Source organism: Brachycentrus maculatus, unplaced genomic scaffold (genome assembly GCF_059751285.1).
Source record: "Brachycentrus maculatus isolate JH-2025_06_01 unplaced genomic scaffold, ASM5975128v1 h1tg000482l, whole genome shotgun sequence".
NCBI classification, from domain to species: domain Eukaryota; kingdom Metazoa; phylum Arthropoda; class Insecta; order Trichoptera; family Brachycentridae; genus Brachycentrus; species Brachycentrus maculatus.
In genome coordinates, this window is record NW_028281229.1 from 157,946 (window position 1) to 171,886 (window position 13,941).

Sequence of the window (13,941 nt, forward strand, 5' to 3'; positions counted from 1 at the left end):
ATCACACCACTTACCGCAGATGTAGACAGAGAATAGAACGCCACACCACCCTGTCTTTCAAAATATTCTTTGGCTCAACAATATTCGTGCATCTGTTTATATATAGCCGCCGATTATTTCAACTCCTGACCTTTTTAGTTCTAGTATTTTTTTTTAAATTGGAATAAATATAATGAAGATGTTTAACATTGTTTTTTTTACTAATTTATTTTTCATCATACACATAATTACAAATTACACTTTACAAAAATGTGGCTTTCCCGTGCCGAGGGCATGTTTTAATACGTATGTGGTGTATGCATATGAAAGCGCAGTATGCGATAGATGGCACTTACTTTTGTTTGTGCACATAATTATACTTGAAGTTGACAACGCATTACTTAACCCTTTCCGGTCCTATGTCGAATGTCATTCGACATCGACTTTATTCCGGTGAGTCCTATGTCGAATGTCATTCGACATCGACTTTATTCCGGTGAGTCCTTTGTCGAATGTCATCAGTTTAGTGTTAAAATACAAGCAAACATATTTTTTTCTCACTCGTATTTAGTGTAAAATATAGTAATAAGAGACAAATTTGTATACATTCAAAATAAAAATAATTTTTTAACAAAGGTGTTATTTTATTTTTAAAAATACTTGGATGTGCTGTTTAACCCTGTAATGCTGTATATCTATTGTGGACCTGGTGGATTTTAAAATTAAAAAAAATATGGACCAGAAAGGTTTAATGCTCTTATATATTAGCTGTCAAACGCATGATAAGTCACGCAGCTGCAACATATATTTTTTTCATAGACTTGTAGACTTTTTTCCCCTTTACCCATAACGAAGGGTTGATGGTTCCAAGGGTGGTGACTGACCGGAGCATTTCATCGTAACGTAACGTGGTAACATCGCTCGCGGCGAGCGATTCTTCAATTTCATATTATTTTGGTGAGCCTAAGCGGTTCATTATAAGAAAAAATAGGTATCAAATCGTAATATAATGAGTTCGAACCTAGAAACTCTGACTCGAGAGTCCGCGACACCACGGGACCACAAACCGACACTTTTTGTAATCTAAATTTGTTTAAATTCTCTTATTTGTGTACGTAATTTGAGTGATTTCCTGTTCGTTGACCAAAACATAGAAAATGGTTTGTTGAAAGTTACATTTTGAACCACAATAATTGCTTTATTAGTTAAAAATATATTCAAATAATGATGATGATAGTATAAATGCCGCAATTCCGATTTATTTTTTACCATAGTATATTTTACTAGTTGTTTTATGAATTTGTTCAGAGGAGGTTAGAAAACTCATTATGGTAAAATTTATATGCCTGTGCTATTTAGTATACTTTTTTGGATGTATTTTCAAGATAGGTAGAAATGTTTATTGTCAAATTATCGATTATGTAAGTAGAATCCCATTAAAATTAAAGGTTTTATTTATTACATTTGGTATACTTAAAGCATTGACAACTTTGTGTAAATAATAATAATATGAGTGTTTTTAAAACTGGTATTACACAAAGTAAACAATGGATGATAAGGATAATGATTTATTTTTTGTTTAAAATGATGCGAAATGCACCGAAATACGTGTCAGATGTGAGAAATGGTGCTATTTACCAAGTAAAATATCAAAAAAATTACAAGTTAATATATATTATACTTCCAATTATTATTTATTATTATTACCAGGGCTTTTTTTTTTCATGTAATGCGGTGGAATGGCGTCCGGCGTATATATATATATATATATATATATATATATATATATATATATATATATATATATATATATATATATATATATATATATATATATATATATATATATATATATATATATATATATATATATATATATATATATATATATATATATATATATATATATATATATATATATATATATATATATATATATATATATATATATATATATATATATATATATATATATATATATATATATATATATATATATATATATATATATATATATATATATATATATATATATATATATATATATATATATATATATATATATATATATATATATATATATATATATATTATATATATATATATATATATATATATATATATATATATATATATTATATATATATATATATATATATATATATATATATATATATATATATATATATATATATATATATAAATATATATATATATATATATATATATATATATATATATATATATATATATATATATATATATATATATATATATATATATATATATATATATATATATATATATATATATATATATATATATATATATATATATATATATATATATATATATATATATATATATATATATATATATATATATATATATATATATATATATATATATATATATATATATATATATATATATATATATATATATTATATATATATATATATATATATATATATATATATATATATATATATATATATATATATATATATAAATATATATATATATATATATATATATATATATATATATATATATATATATATATATATAATATATATATATATATATATATATATATATATATATATATATATATATATATAATTCATCATTATTGTACAATTGTAATTAAATAATTTAATATTTATATATATATATATATATATATATATATATATATATATATATATATATATATATATATATATATATATAAATATATATATATATATATATATATATATATATATATATATATATATATATATATATATATATATATATATATATATATATATATATATATATATATATATATATATATATATATATATATATATATATATATATATATATATATATATATATATATTATATATAATATATATATATATATATATATATATATATATATATATAATATATATATATATATATATATATATATATATATATATATATATATATATATATATATATATATATATATATATATATATATATATATAATATATATATATATATATATATATATATATATATATATATATATATATATTATATATATATATATATATATATATATATATATATATATATATATATATATATATATATATAATATATATATATATATATATATATATATATATATATATATATATATATATATATATATATATATATATATATATATATATATATATATATATATATATATATATATATATATATAATTCATCATTATTGTACAATTGTAATTAAATAATTTTTGAAAATATTTTTTTTGTAAAAGGTTGACATGACGGACCTTTATAGTTTTAAAAAACGCTGGTTATTGCAGTGTATTTTCTTTGTTACTCCTAAAATCACTCATAAACGAGTAGAGGCTTAGTAGAAAGTTGTATGTAATAATAATAAAAAATTAAATCTCGTAGCAATCGCATAAAACTTGTGTGTAATCTGTTTTATTTCCTCGCATTTTTAGGGGCCCGTGAGACCGGATATAGAGGCGATAACTGTTTGCGCTGGCTACAAACGTTACAATGCAACAAAATTATATATAACAACTAGCAGGGATCCAAAATCTCGTCACACTATGCTGTCCGGTAACATAACCAATCTAATGAATGTCGGGCCTTTAAAGGTAATTTTTGTTAACGTGGTTCCCTACTTATACGACTACACTTTGGTCTGTTTTTATGCGGATTATTTTTATGCGATTTTGCGATGCGAGTACGAGATAGCTATCATGTCGGCTGTCCAAATTTAAAACACAGTAAGGGACATTTTTTTGTAGTTGTTATTTTTGGACTTAGTAGAGTCTACTTAGTCCATAAATGCAAAAAAACCTACTACAAAAAAATGTCCCTTACTGTGTTTTAAATTTGGACAGCCGATGTATGGTCTGTTTATGTTTGTAGTGTTCGTTAAGCTCCATTTTTATATATATTTTTTTATCTATTTATAATATTTTAAAGATTTTTTTTTTCTAGGCTAGATTTCGAACATGGAAATGGTCCGGGAAGAGATTCGAACTGGCGACCACTTTGAACTTCGACGATATCTGTGAAACTCCCTTTATGAAGAAGAGTGTTCTGGATTCCTTTATTTTGACAGATCCACAGTGTAACTTGAAAAGGGCAAACCTTTTTTTACATACTTTTAATTTAATTCTTCACCTTCATTATTTTATAAACTTATTTAAACTTCATGTACAGAAAAGAAATACGTGTACATTAGTGAGCTTTTGGTTAAAAACGAATATCTTCCAACCAACCAAAAACAGACTAGTGATATGGGTCAAAACGTTTGATACCTTACATAGCTGTTTACAATCAGAGGGTAGATAGTACTTGAACATTAAAAAAAAACCTAAATTACAAACTGATGTTAATAAGTAAAGCAAAGGAAAAAGGGAGTTTAGCAGTAGGGTAGACGCTCGACGCGAAACTGGCGTTGTGGGTTCGATTCAAAATAAATCCAAAAAAGATTTATTTTTAATTGGTCAGGGTGTTTGTGATGTATTTTTTGCATTTACCGTCCCTATCTTTACTATCCAACCTGCAGACAAGACTCTAATAGAGGCTTTGCGGGATATTGCTGTTTTAAAAAGTGTTATTATCCATATTAATTTTTACTTACAAAATTTTCATTTTCTAGGGTTTTAATAACATCGGTCCAATGGATGTCGAGAATGTCGCTAACTGGTTTTTGAGGGACGGTTTTTTTCCGGGAAGGTTCAAAGTAAAAGTGACATTTTCAACAGAAAGTGCTAATGTTTTCTGTCTCGACACTTTGTTGACTTTAACCAGTCTGAAAAAGAAGAATTGAAGCCTATTAATTAATCCAAACCTACCTATAACGAATAAAGAAATAATTCCCTAATTGATTAATTAATTTAAACTAAACTTTAAATTAACCTATATTATAACGAATAAAGAAATGATTCTCTTTTTGATCCAACAATCAAGGTTTTTTTTATTTTTGAAATCTCAATATGGATGAAGAAGATGATGGAATATTTTGAATATTGAAATAAAAATAAACCCTGAAGAGGGCAACAGGTTGTTGCCGAAACTAGTTGGTTAATAAAAATGTGAGTGGATCAGAACACAAAGTATTTTTATTTCTCGAAAAAATGTAAGATGGTGGAAGTCTGGGCTGTAATACGACCCCTCAAAGGCTGGGTTAGTGATCACTTTAAGCACGTGGAGCGTTTACCTTTCGGCCCATGATTGACCACCATACTACTGAAATTTCCTAAATATATCATTAATCTCATGACATTGTACATGTAAGTTCACAAGGGCCATCTTGGCCATGTTGGATCGAGAAATCTTTTTATTTAGCAAAAACTATTTTGTTTGGATGTGTGATTCTCGGATTGATTTTACCTACTGGGAAACGCCTGAAAACACGATTTTATGTAGATTATAATTAGCCAGTTATTTTCATTCACAACATGTTGTTCTTATATTATGTTGTTATCATATCAGCATGAGTGAGGAAATAACGGTAAAACAAATTTTATGAGGCGAATGTAGATAGAAAAAGAAGTAGAGGAAGACCGAGGAAAAATAGGCAAGATCATGTATGTCAAATACTTGAATATGGCCGGATCAAGAGTTGAAGTAGTCGGTGGCTGTGTATGAGGAGATGCATGAATGTAGAAGAGGCGAAGAATGTTTGCAAAGACAGAGTGTCGTAGACTTCTATTATCTCAGGCTACCCCAGCGGGGAAGCGGCGTGATGATTAGTTATTTAGTTAATTTATCAAATACAATTTCAGATGCCAATATTTTTTATTTAGAATTCATTAGTACATCAAATTTATTAGAATAATACAGATTAAAATTAGAAACGACATAATGTTATTTCAACTATGAAGAAGAGATGGGTGTGGTCATTTGATTTATTCAATCAAGAATGATCTTTGGTCTTCTTCAATTCATGAACTATTATTTTATAATAATACTGCTAAAGGTCGGCTAAGTAGTCTTCTTTTCAGCAAACTACATTTTCTGGGAAGTTGCATACATTTTTGGTTGTATCGAATAATAGGGTTCCACTGCAAGTGAATTTGGTGTATTTGTATTCGTTAGTTTTGATCAAACTGCAAAGATAGAATACTTTGCAATTTTCAGGGTCTCTGATGTATCCAGCGCCAGTGCAAGGAGAAGAAGATGGAGCAGCGGTAGTTGGAGCAGCAGTAGTTGGAGCAGCTGTAGTTGGAGCAGCGGTAGTTGGAGCAGCGGTAGTGGGAGCAGCGGTAGTTGGAGCAGCGGTAGTTGGAGCAGCGGTAGTTGGAGCAGCTGTAGTTGGAGCTGCGGTTGTTGGAGCAGCGGTAGTTGGAGCAGCAGTAGTTGGAGCAGCGGTGGTTGGAGCAGCGGTGGTTGGAGCAGCAGTAGTTGGAGCAGCGGTAGTTGGAGCAGCGGTAGTTGGAGCAGCTGTAGTTGGAGCAGCTGTGGATGAAGGTGTTGGATCCGGCTGGAAAAAAGGATTGTTTGGTTTTTAGAATCATAAAGAAAATATTATTAATACTTCTGGTTCAAAACTTTTTTAATTTACTTCAATGGTTCTGTAACATAACGAGGATGAAGAAATGAATTGTTGTATGATATATTTTTACTTACGCCAGTGCTAACACCATTTTGGACGCCAAAGCTCAATAAAGTGAGAAGAGGGAACCTTCCGTTACCACAATCTCCCTTGTAGTCATCTGTGTCAACACTCCAGACCATACCACCTCCCAAATTGTTGTTCAAGATGTAGTTGACCTAAAGACAATAAAGATATTGATTTTATAATTATAAAACATCAACAACATGAAAAAATTAATGAAATAATTTTTTTTAAATATGATATTTACCTTGACTCGAACAGATTGTAAGTTATCGTAGCTGACCCATTGATTTCCATTAATCAAATATGGTACCTGAGCTTCTTCATCATACCTCACTACAGATGTGGGCTCCATCTTGCAAATCTGTAAAAGAAAATATATATTTTAAAAATATAATTGTCATATTATTTTTTGACATCTCATCAAAGAGAAAGAATAATATGGAAGTCTGGGCATTTACAGGGCTAACGACCGTCATAGGCTGGTTTAAGTGATTACTTTACACACGTGTAACATTCACAAATTCTACCCATTATTAACAACCACACTATTCAAATTCTTGGATGTTCTATATATATGAACCACCTTAGAAACCTTGTTCTTGAATCACTAGAACTTCACTAGAGACATCTATTGGTGAGATGTAAAGAAGCTTTAAGCTTTAAACTTTATGAAAACAACTCTTGTAATAAGAGATTATCCTGATTTTGTGAACAAGTATTTGGACACACTCAAAATGTTGTAAATATAATTGTCATTCAAGAAAAACCAAAGGAAACTTGAAATTACCTCACTGTATCCCAGAATACCCTGTTCTCCAGTGGTAGGCCCAGCCCATCCGGGAGAGACCATAGCACAACGGGGAACATCGCAAGCAGTCGATGCCAGAGTGAAGGATCTTCCATAAAGCCCTACTCCCATGACCAGCTTGCTAGGGTCTGCGCCATATCTCAACCACGCCTTGATGCTGTCATCAATATTCAGTCCTTCGTTCTCAGTTCCGACTTCAGCAGCAGCTCCATACAGAGGAGCGTTGTGTCCAGTCAGCTTCTCCCAGGCTCCGTGGAAATCGTAGGTCATCACGTTGATGAAGTCCAGATATCTATTTTAGATAAACATACAAATATATATAAAAGATACAGTTTTATTCTATGACATCTCAACAAAGATGAAGAAGAATATAGAAGTCTGGGCATTTTTTTATTATTTATTTGGCAGTCACCCAGTGAAAGGATGTTTCTGCCAGTGTTAAGTATTATTTTAATTTACAAACAAAAAAATAATTGATAATAATAATAACAATTAATACAAATTTTCATAGTTGAAATGCGTTTAGCTTTATCATTTTAAAAATTATTACCGCAATTCTAGAATTAGGTTTAGAAAAAAGAGAGGATACTTGGGCTGGGAGTTGGATTTCTGCAGTAGTAAGCAGAGAGAATAGAACGCCACACCACTCTGTCTTTGCAAACATTCTTCACCTCTGCCACGTTCATGCATCTCCTCATACATATCCACCGATTGTTTCGACTCCTGACCACTTTCAAGTATTTGGCATACCTGATCATGCCAAGTTTTTGTAAAATATACGGTTTTGTTATTCTAAGAGATACAGTATCTTATTCATAATCAGAATCTCGCAAAATATTATTTAGTTCTTACGTGGACAAAGCCGCGACGTCGTAAGACTGTGACATGGAGAATTCTGCAGCGGCGACAGCAGCTGTCAGGAGGTATCCATGTTTATCAAACTCGGCCCTCAAGGTCTTGATGAGTTCAGTGTAAGCTTCCTTGTCGGATGTTGCTCCTCCTCTCTGTGCAGGATATTCCCAATCCAAGTCCAAACCATCAAATCCGTGTTTTTTCAAGAAAGCAACAGCATTGGCTGTGAAGGTGTTTCTCTTGGCAGCAGTTCCAAATGCCTATTAAAATAGACGATCAGGTTAGCAAACATATATATTTAGCGTAGGTATTACTTATTATTTTTATTTTATTTTTTTAACATCTCATCAAAGATGAAGAAGAATATGGAAGTCTGGGCATTTACAGGGCTGACGACCGTCATAGGCTGGTTTGAGTTTACACAGTGTAACATTCACCAATTCTACCCATTATTGACAACCACACTACTCAAATTCTTTGAAGCTCTATATATATGAACCAATTTTGAAACATTGTTCTTGAATCACTAGAACTTCACTAGAGACATCTATTGGTGAGATGTAAAGGAGCTTTATCATCAGCCCGTAAATGCTTAGACTTCCAAATTCTGTTTCATCTTTGATGAGATGTCAAAAAATAAAATGAAAATAACTCCTGTAATTGGAGATAATCCACATTTTGTGAACACGTATTTGGACACACTCATAATGTTGTAAAAAAAAAATGATTTACTTCAGAGTACTTGATAGATCCCTCGTTCCACCCTCCAATAGCCACCAAAACTTTAAGGCCTGGAGATCTGCTCTTCAGGTTGACGAATCTAGAAAAAGCACCTGAAAATTCCATTGGTATTAGTAATACAGTACTCCAGAAAGTATATGCCCATAATCCCAAATATAAGGGGGAAAAATTAAGAATTATTTGTACCTTTTCCATAGTCATCATAAAGGTCGTTCCATGGGTCGATAATCTTGATTCCTGGCTCTTCGCTTAATCCTACGAATCCGTAATTCAAATGTGTGCAAAGTGTTGGGTCGATGTCTTCAACGTCAAACTTTCCACCATTTTGCCTGTAGACGGACCAAGATCCAAAGTAGCACACCATTCGTTCTGAAAAATGTTTTCATTTTTTATCCTATTTGGTTCAGAGCTTAGAATACTTTGGTATTTATAATTTATATTTGAAGCACTAACTTTGTGATTTTCCATTTTATAATTAAAATGTAACTTTGTTTTAAAATCACTTTAAAAATGTTATTATAACTTAATTATAATGTCTTTTTATCAAGACTGATTTTCACTAAAACTCTATCTACTTAATAGAAAGTAATCACACATTTGATTAAACTAAAGGTATAAATATATTACACGCATGCAATAGAGGACTTAAAATAGATTACTTAGAAATATTAAATATAAAAAAGGGAATTAATAATAAAGTACAACCAATAAATTCACAAGTAAATGATTTTGCTAAAAGTCCGTTATTAAATATGTTTACAATCACTTATCATCCCTGATCCCTTTTGACTGCGACTGCTAATCAACAAAAAATAAAGCCACTTGAGATCTACCCAAGCTTTTTTCCCTAACCGTCAAAATATTTTGAATATTGTTTAGCAGATAGAGTTTTAGTATTAATCAGTCTTGATAAAGAAGCGGTTAGCTTCGAAACTGGTAGACGTTATAATTAAGTTATAATAAAATATTTATAGTGAATTTAAAACAAAGTTACATTTTAATTATACTTTGGTATTTTATTATTATTATTTATTTACAAGACTACATGGAACTGCCACCATGATTTTTTTATTAATTCTTATTGCATATAAATAATTACTCTTGGATGATCCACTTCCTCCACCGATGCCTGTTTCACCGCCCGTTGCTGGAGTTTCTGGATCAACTGGGGCCACTGGCGCTTCAGGTTCCTCGGGGATCACTGGTGGTGGGTCAGTCTAACAATGTTTAAAAATTAATGATAAAACATTTCATAAATTATTAACTTTCAAGTTCTCCAAAATATAATCTGAGAATATTTGATGAAGACTTACACCAGTGCTGATTCCTGACCTAACGCTGCTGCTCAACAGGGTCAGAAGTGGAGATTTTCCATTGCCACAGTCACCCTTATAGTCATCAGTATCAATACTCCAAATCATAGCACCTCCCAAATTATTGTTGATAATGTAATTAGCCTAAAATAAACATGTTGATGTGAGAAAACAAATTTTATAAATATATATTACAAAGTCAAACACGTGACAGATATTTTACCTTGACTTGTACGGATCGCAAGTTGTCGTAGCTGACCCATTGGTTTCCACTGACAAGGTATGGCACCTGAGCTTCTTCATCATACGTCACCACGGAAGTAGATTCCATTTTGCAAATCTAAAACAAATAACAAGAGTTATAAAAAAAAACAAAGTTTGAAAAAATAAGTAAAAGTATTTGCTTTGATTCAAAATATTAAAAATTACCTCACTGTATCCCAGAATACCCTGTTCTCCAGTGGTAGGCCCAGCCCATCCGGGAGAAACCATAGCACAACGTGGCTTGGTACAAGATGTAGATGCTAGAGTGAAGGATCTGCCATAGAGACCCACTCCCATGACCAGCTTGCTAGGGTCTGCTCCATATCTCAACCACGCTTTGATGCTGTCATCGATGTTCAGTCCTTCGTTCTCAGTTCCGACTTCAGCAGCAGCTCCATACAGGGGAGCGTTGTGTCCAGTCACCTTCTCCCAGGCTCCGTGGAAATCGTAGGTCATCACGTTGATAAAGTCCAGATATCTATTACAGATTAACATATTATGCTAGATACAGTAATCAATTCATGATCAGAATTACGTTATATATTCTCTAGTTCTTACGTGGATAAAGCTACGACGTCGTAAGACTGTGACATGGAGAATTCCGCAGCTGCGACAGCGGCTGTCAGGAGGTATCCGTGTTTGTCGAATTCGGCCCTCAAGGTTTTGATGAGTTCTGTGTAAGCTTCCTTGTCGGATGTTGCTCCTCCTCTCTGTGCAGGATATTCCCAATCCAAATCCAGACCATCAAATCCGTACTTTTGGAGGAATGCAACGGCGTTCAGCGCAAAAGCATTTCGTTGACTGGCAGTTGCGAAAGCCTGATAAAGAGAGGGGATTTTAAGAGTCAAAACGACAACTTTTATTTTGATGTAATCTTGAAAATGTCAAGTTATTTTACAAATAAAGCGCAATATATATTTTTAATGGGTTTTACCTCTGAGTACTTGATGGATCCCTCGTTCCACCCTCCAATAGCCACCAAAGTTTTAAGACCTGGTGCCTGGTTCTTTAAGTTGACGAATCTTGTGAAGGCACCTTAAAATAATAGTCAAATGAGTGTGTTGTCTATGGTTTTGAGTTGCTACTCCACAAATGTATTTTCCTATATTTCATAGAAATCTATGGTTAATTTAATAAAGTATATAAAAAAATTAAAGCATATGTCATTGATTTTCTTTTTACAACATTTGGAATGTGTCCAAATACTTGTTCACAAAATCTGAATTATCTCCAATTACGGGAGTTGTTTTCATACTATTTCTTTTCATCTCACCAACAGATGTCTCTAGTGAAGTTCTAGTGAATCAAGAACAATGTTTCAAAATTGGTTCACATATATAGAACTTCCAATAGTTTGAGAAGTGTGGTTCAATAATGGGTAGAATTTGTGAATTTAACACGAGTGTAAAGTGATCACTCAAACCAGCCTATGACGGTCGTCAGCTTCTAAATGCCCAGACTTCCATATTCTTCTTCATCTTTGATGAGATCTCAAAAAATAATTTGATTTTATTTTTCTCGTATTTTAGATTCAAATTGAATGGATTAAGATATTTTTTAGATGAAACCTTTACCTTTGCCCCAATCGTCATAAAGGTCATTCCATGGATCGATAATCTTTATTCCAGGCTCAGTGCTTAGTCCAACAAATCCATACATCAAATGAGTGCATAGATGTGGATCGATATCTTCCACGTCGAATTTTCCACCATTCTGTCTGTACACAGACCAGCTACCAAAGTAACATACCATACGCTCTGTAAAAGATGAAAACCTTTAGAAAACAGGCAGTTATTAAAAATAAATATTTAAAGTAAATGAAAATGCTATACTGCAAAAGGGTCGTATTGAAATGATGTATTTACAAAAAAAAATGATATTATCAAATAAGTGGCTAGATTAAAAATGGCGTAGACTAGAAAAGAAGTGTTACATTATTTTAAAAAAATATATTGTAAGACTAGAAAAGTCTTCCAATTAACTTATACTAATTAAAACCAAGCCAAGATTTTTTAAAACCCTGTCTGAAAAGTACCTTTCTTTAAATCTTTCTTTCAATATCTTTCCAAATTGTATTTTTTTAATTAAGAAAAAAAAACTTTAAAAATGGGTGGTTTATATCTAAAACATTAAATTTAAGAGCGAAAAAGTGAACTTTTACCAGAAAAGTACTCTAATTGTTAAAAAAAAAAATAGCTAGACTAGAAAAGTATTCTAATTGTTAAAAAAAATAGCTTGACTAGAAAAGTTCTTCAATATCGACGAAGAATACATTTAAAAAAAAACGTTTTTTATTAAGAAAAATACGTTAAGTCGGATCCAATCGAGTTAAAAAATTCTGAGACTCTTGTTCAAGATATTGAATTTAAAAGTGCAAGACTAATAATAAAAAATCAGTTTATTTTACTAGAAGATACATATGTATATAAACAAAAAGAAATTAATAAAAAAATATATTCATATTGAAAAAATTAAGGATGTGATTGGAAAAAAATGTAAATAATTGATTCGCCGATTTTTTTGTGTTACAATGGATTTTAACACCATTTCATTGGTACATTTTTTCTCCAACCGGTTTCGACAAGACCCTTGTCATCATCAGGGTTTAACATGTACATGTTAAACCCTGATGATGACAAGGTTGGAAACCGGTTGGAGAAAAAATGTACCAATTAAAGAGTGGTTAAAAACAAAGTTGTTTTATTTTACAAAGTTAATAAAAATGAGTTTATATGTGATGTAAAATAAGTCAATTTGGAAATTAACATTTGAGGATTAATACAAAACTTGGTATGTATACTTACTCGAAGCAGAAACCTCTGAAGCAAAAATGCTCAGGAGAGCGAAGCACACAACTAAGCCTAATATTTTGGCCATGATATCAGACCAAAAATCAGATGTGATGAATATGGAAAATTCGGCAGTTTTTATACAAAATTGAGGGTTGTAAAGTTTAGTTATCACCGATCGATTTACTGCCGGCTTATGGAGAAACAGCCTAATTGTTTTGAAGATAGTAGAAAATTATAAGGATCATAAAGCACTTTGCAATAATTAGGTGGGCGTTGATAAAAATGATCTTAATGACACACGGTATACACACTGAGGTAGCAATAAGAGTTTCACAATTACAAATTTTGCTTACAACATTTTGAGTGCGTCTAAAAATACTAGTTCACAAATATAGATTATCTCCAATCAGGAGTAGTTTTTTTTTTATATTCATTTTAGAATTTTTTGTGTTTGATTTATTGTTTAGTATAGTTTGATATATTGATCCCTGTAAATGCCCAGACTGCAATATTCTTCTTCATCTATGTTGTCAAGAATGATGTA

The 13,941-nt window shown here is 30.6% G+C and overlaps 2 protein-coding genes across 2 annotated transcripts; both read right to left on the reverse strand.

Annotated features, from left to right (window-relative positions):
• Positions 1 to 6,006: 6,006 nt before the first annotated feature.
• Positions 6,007 to 9,392, reverse strand: LOC148302076 (chitinase-3-like protein 1). The gene is made up of 7 exons (XM_088272177.1): positions 9,215 to 9,392; positions 9,020 to 9,120; positions 8,288 to 8,547; positions 7,415 to 7,727; positions 6,872 to 6,988; positions 6,637 to 6,779; positions 6,007 to 6,382 (listed from the first exon to the last, which is right to left on the reverse strand). Exons 1-7 carry the CDS (start codon positions 9,390 to 9,392, stop codon positions 6,007 to 6,009), a joined length of 1,488 nt encoding a protein of 495 aa, XP_088128303.1.
• A 25-nt stretch (positions 9,393 to 9,417) lies between these two features.
• LOC148302077 (chitinase-3-like protein 1) lies at positions 9,418 to 13,482 on the reverse strand. Its single transcript, XM_088272178.1, has 9 exons — positions 13,410 to 13,482; positions 12,180 to 12,362; positions 11,540 to 11,640; positions 11,164 to 11,423; positions 10,771 to 11,083; positions 10,565 to 10,681; positions 10,342 to 10,485; positions 10,128 to 10,245; positions 9,418 to 9,437 (listed from the first exon to the last, which is right to left on the reverse strand). Exons 1-9 carry the CDS (start codon positions 13,480 to 13,482, stop codon positions 9,418 to 9,420), a joined length of 1,329 nt encoding a protein of 442 aa, XP_088128304.1.
• Positions 13,483 to 13,941: the final 459 nt, after the last annotated feature.

What these genes read in the sequence shown, in the direction of transcription:
- LOC148302076 (XM_088272177.1), bottom strand. Translation starts at nt 9,392, where the DNA reads ATGGTGTGCTACTTTGGATCTTGGTCCGTCTACAGGCAAAATGGTGGA. An exon ending in TTATGATGACTATGGAAAAG is followed by an intron (nt 9,121 to 9,214) that starts GTACAAATAATT and finishes TGGAATTTTCAG; the next exon opens with GTGCTTTTTCTAGATTCGTC. An exon ending in GATCTATCAAGTACTCTGAA is followed by an intron (nt 8,548 to 9,019) that starts GTAAATCATTTT and finishes CTATTTTAATAG; the next exon opens with GCATTTGGAACTGCTGCCAA.
- LOC148302077 (XM_088272178.1), bottom strand. Translation starts at nt 13,482, where the DNA reads ATGGCCAAAATATTAGGCTTAGTTGTGTGCTTCGCTCTCCTGAGCATT. An exon ending in GATCCATCAAGTACTCAGAG is followed by an intron (nt 11,424 to 11,539) that starts GTAAAACCCATT and finishes TCTCTTTATCAG; the next exon opens with GCTTTCGCAACTGCCAGTCA. An exon ending in TGCGATCCGTACAAGTCAAG is followed by an intron (nt 10,486 to 10,564) that starts GTAAAATATCTG and finishes TGTTTATTTTAG; the next exon opens with GCTAATTACATTATCAACAA.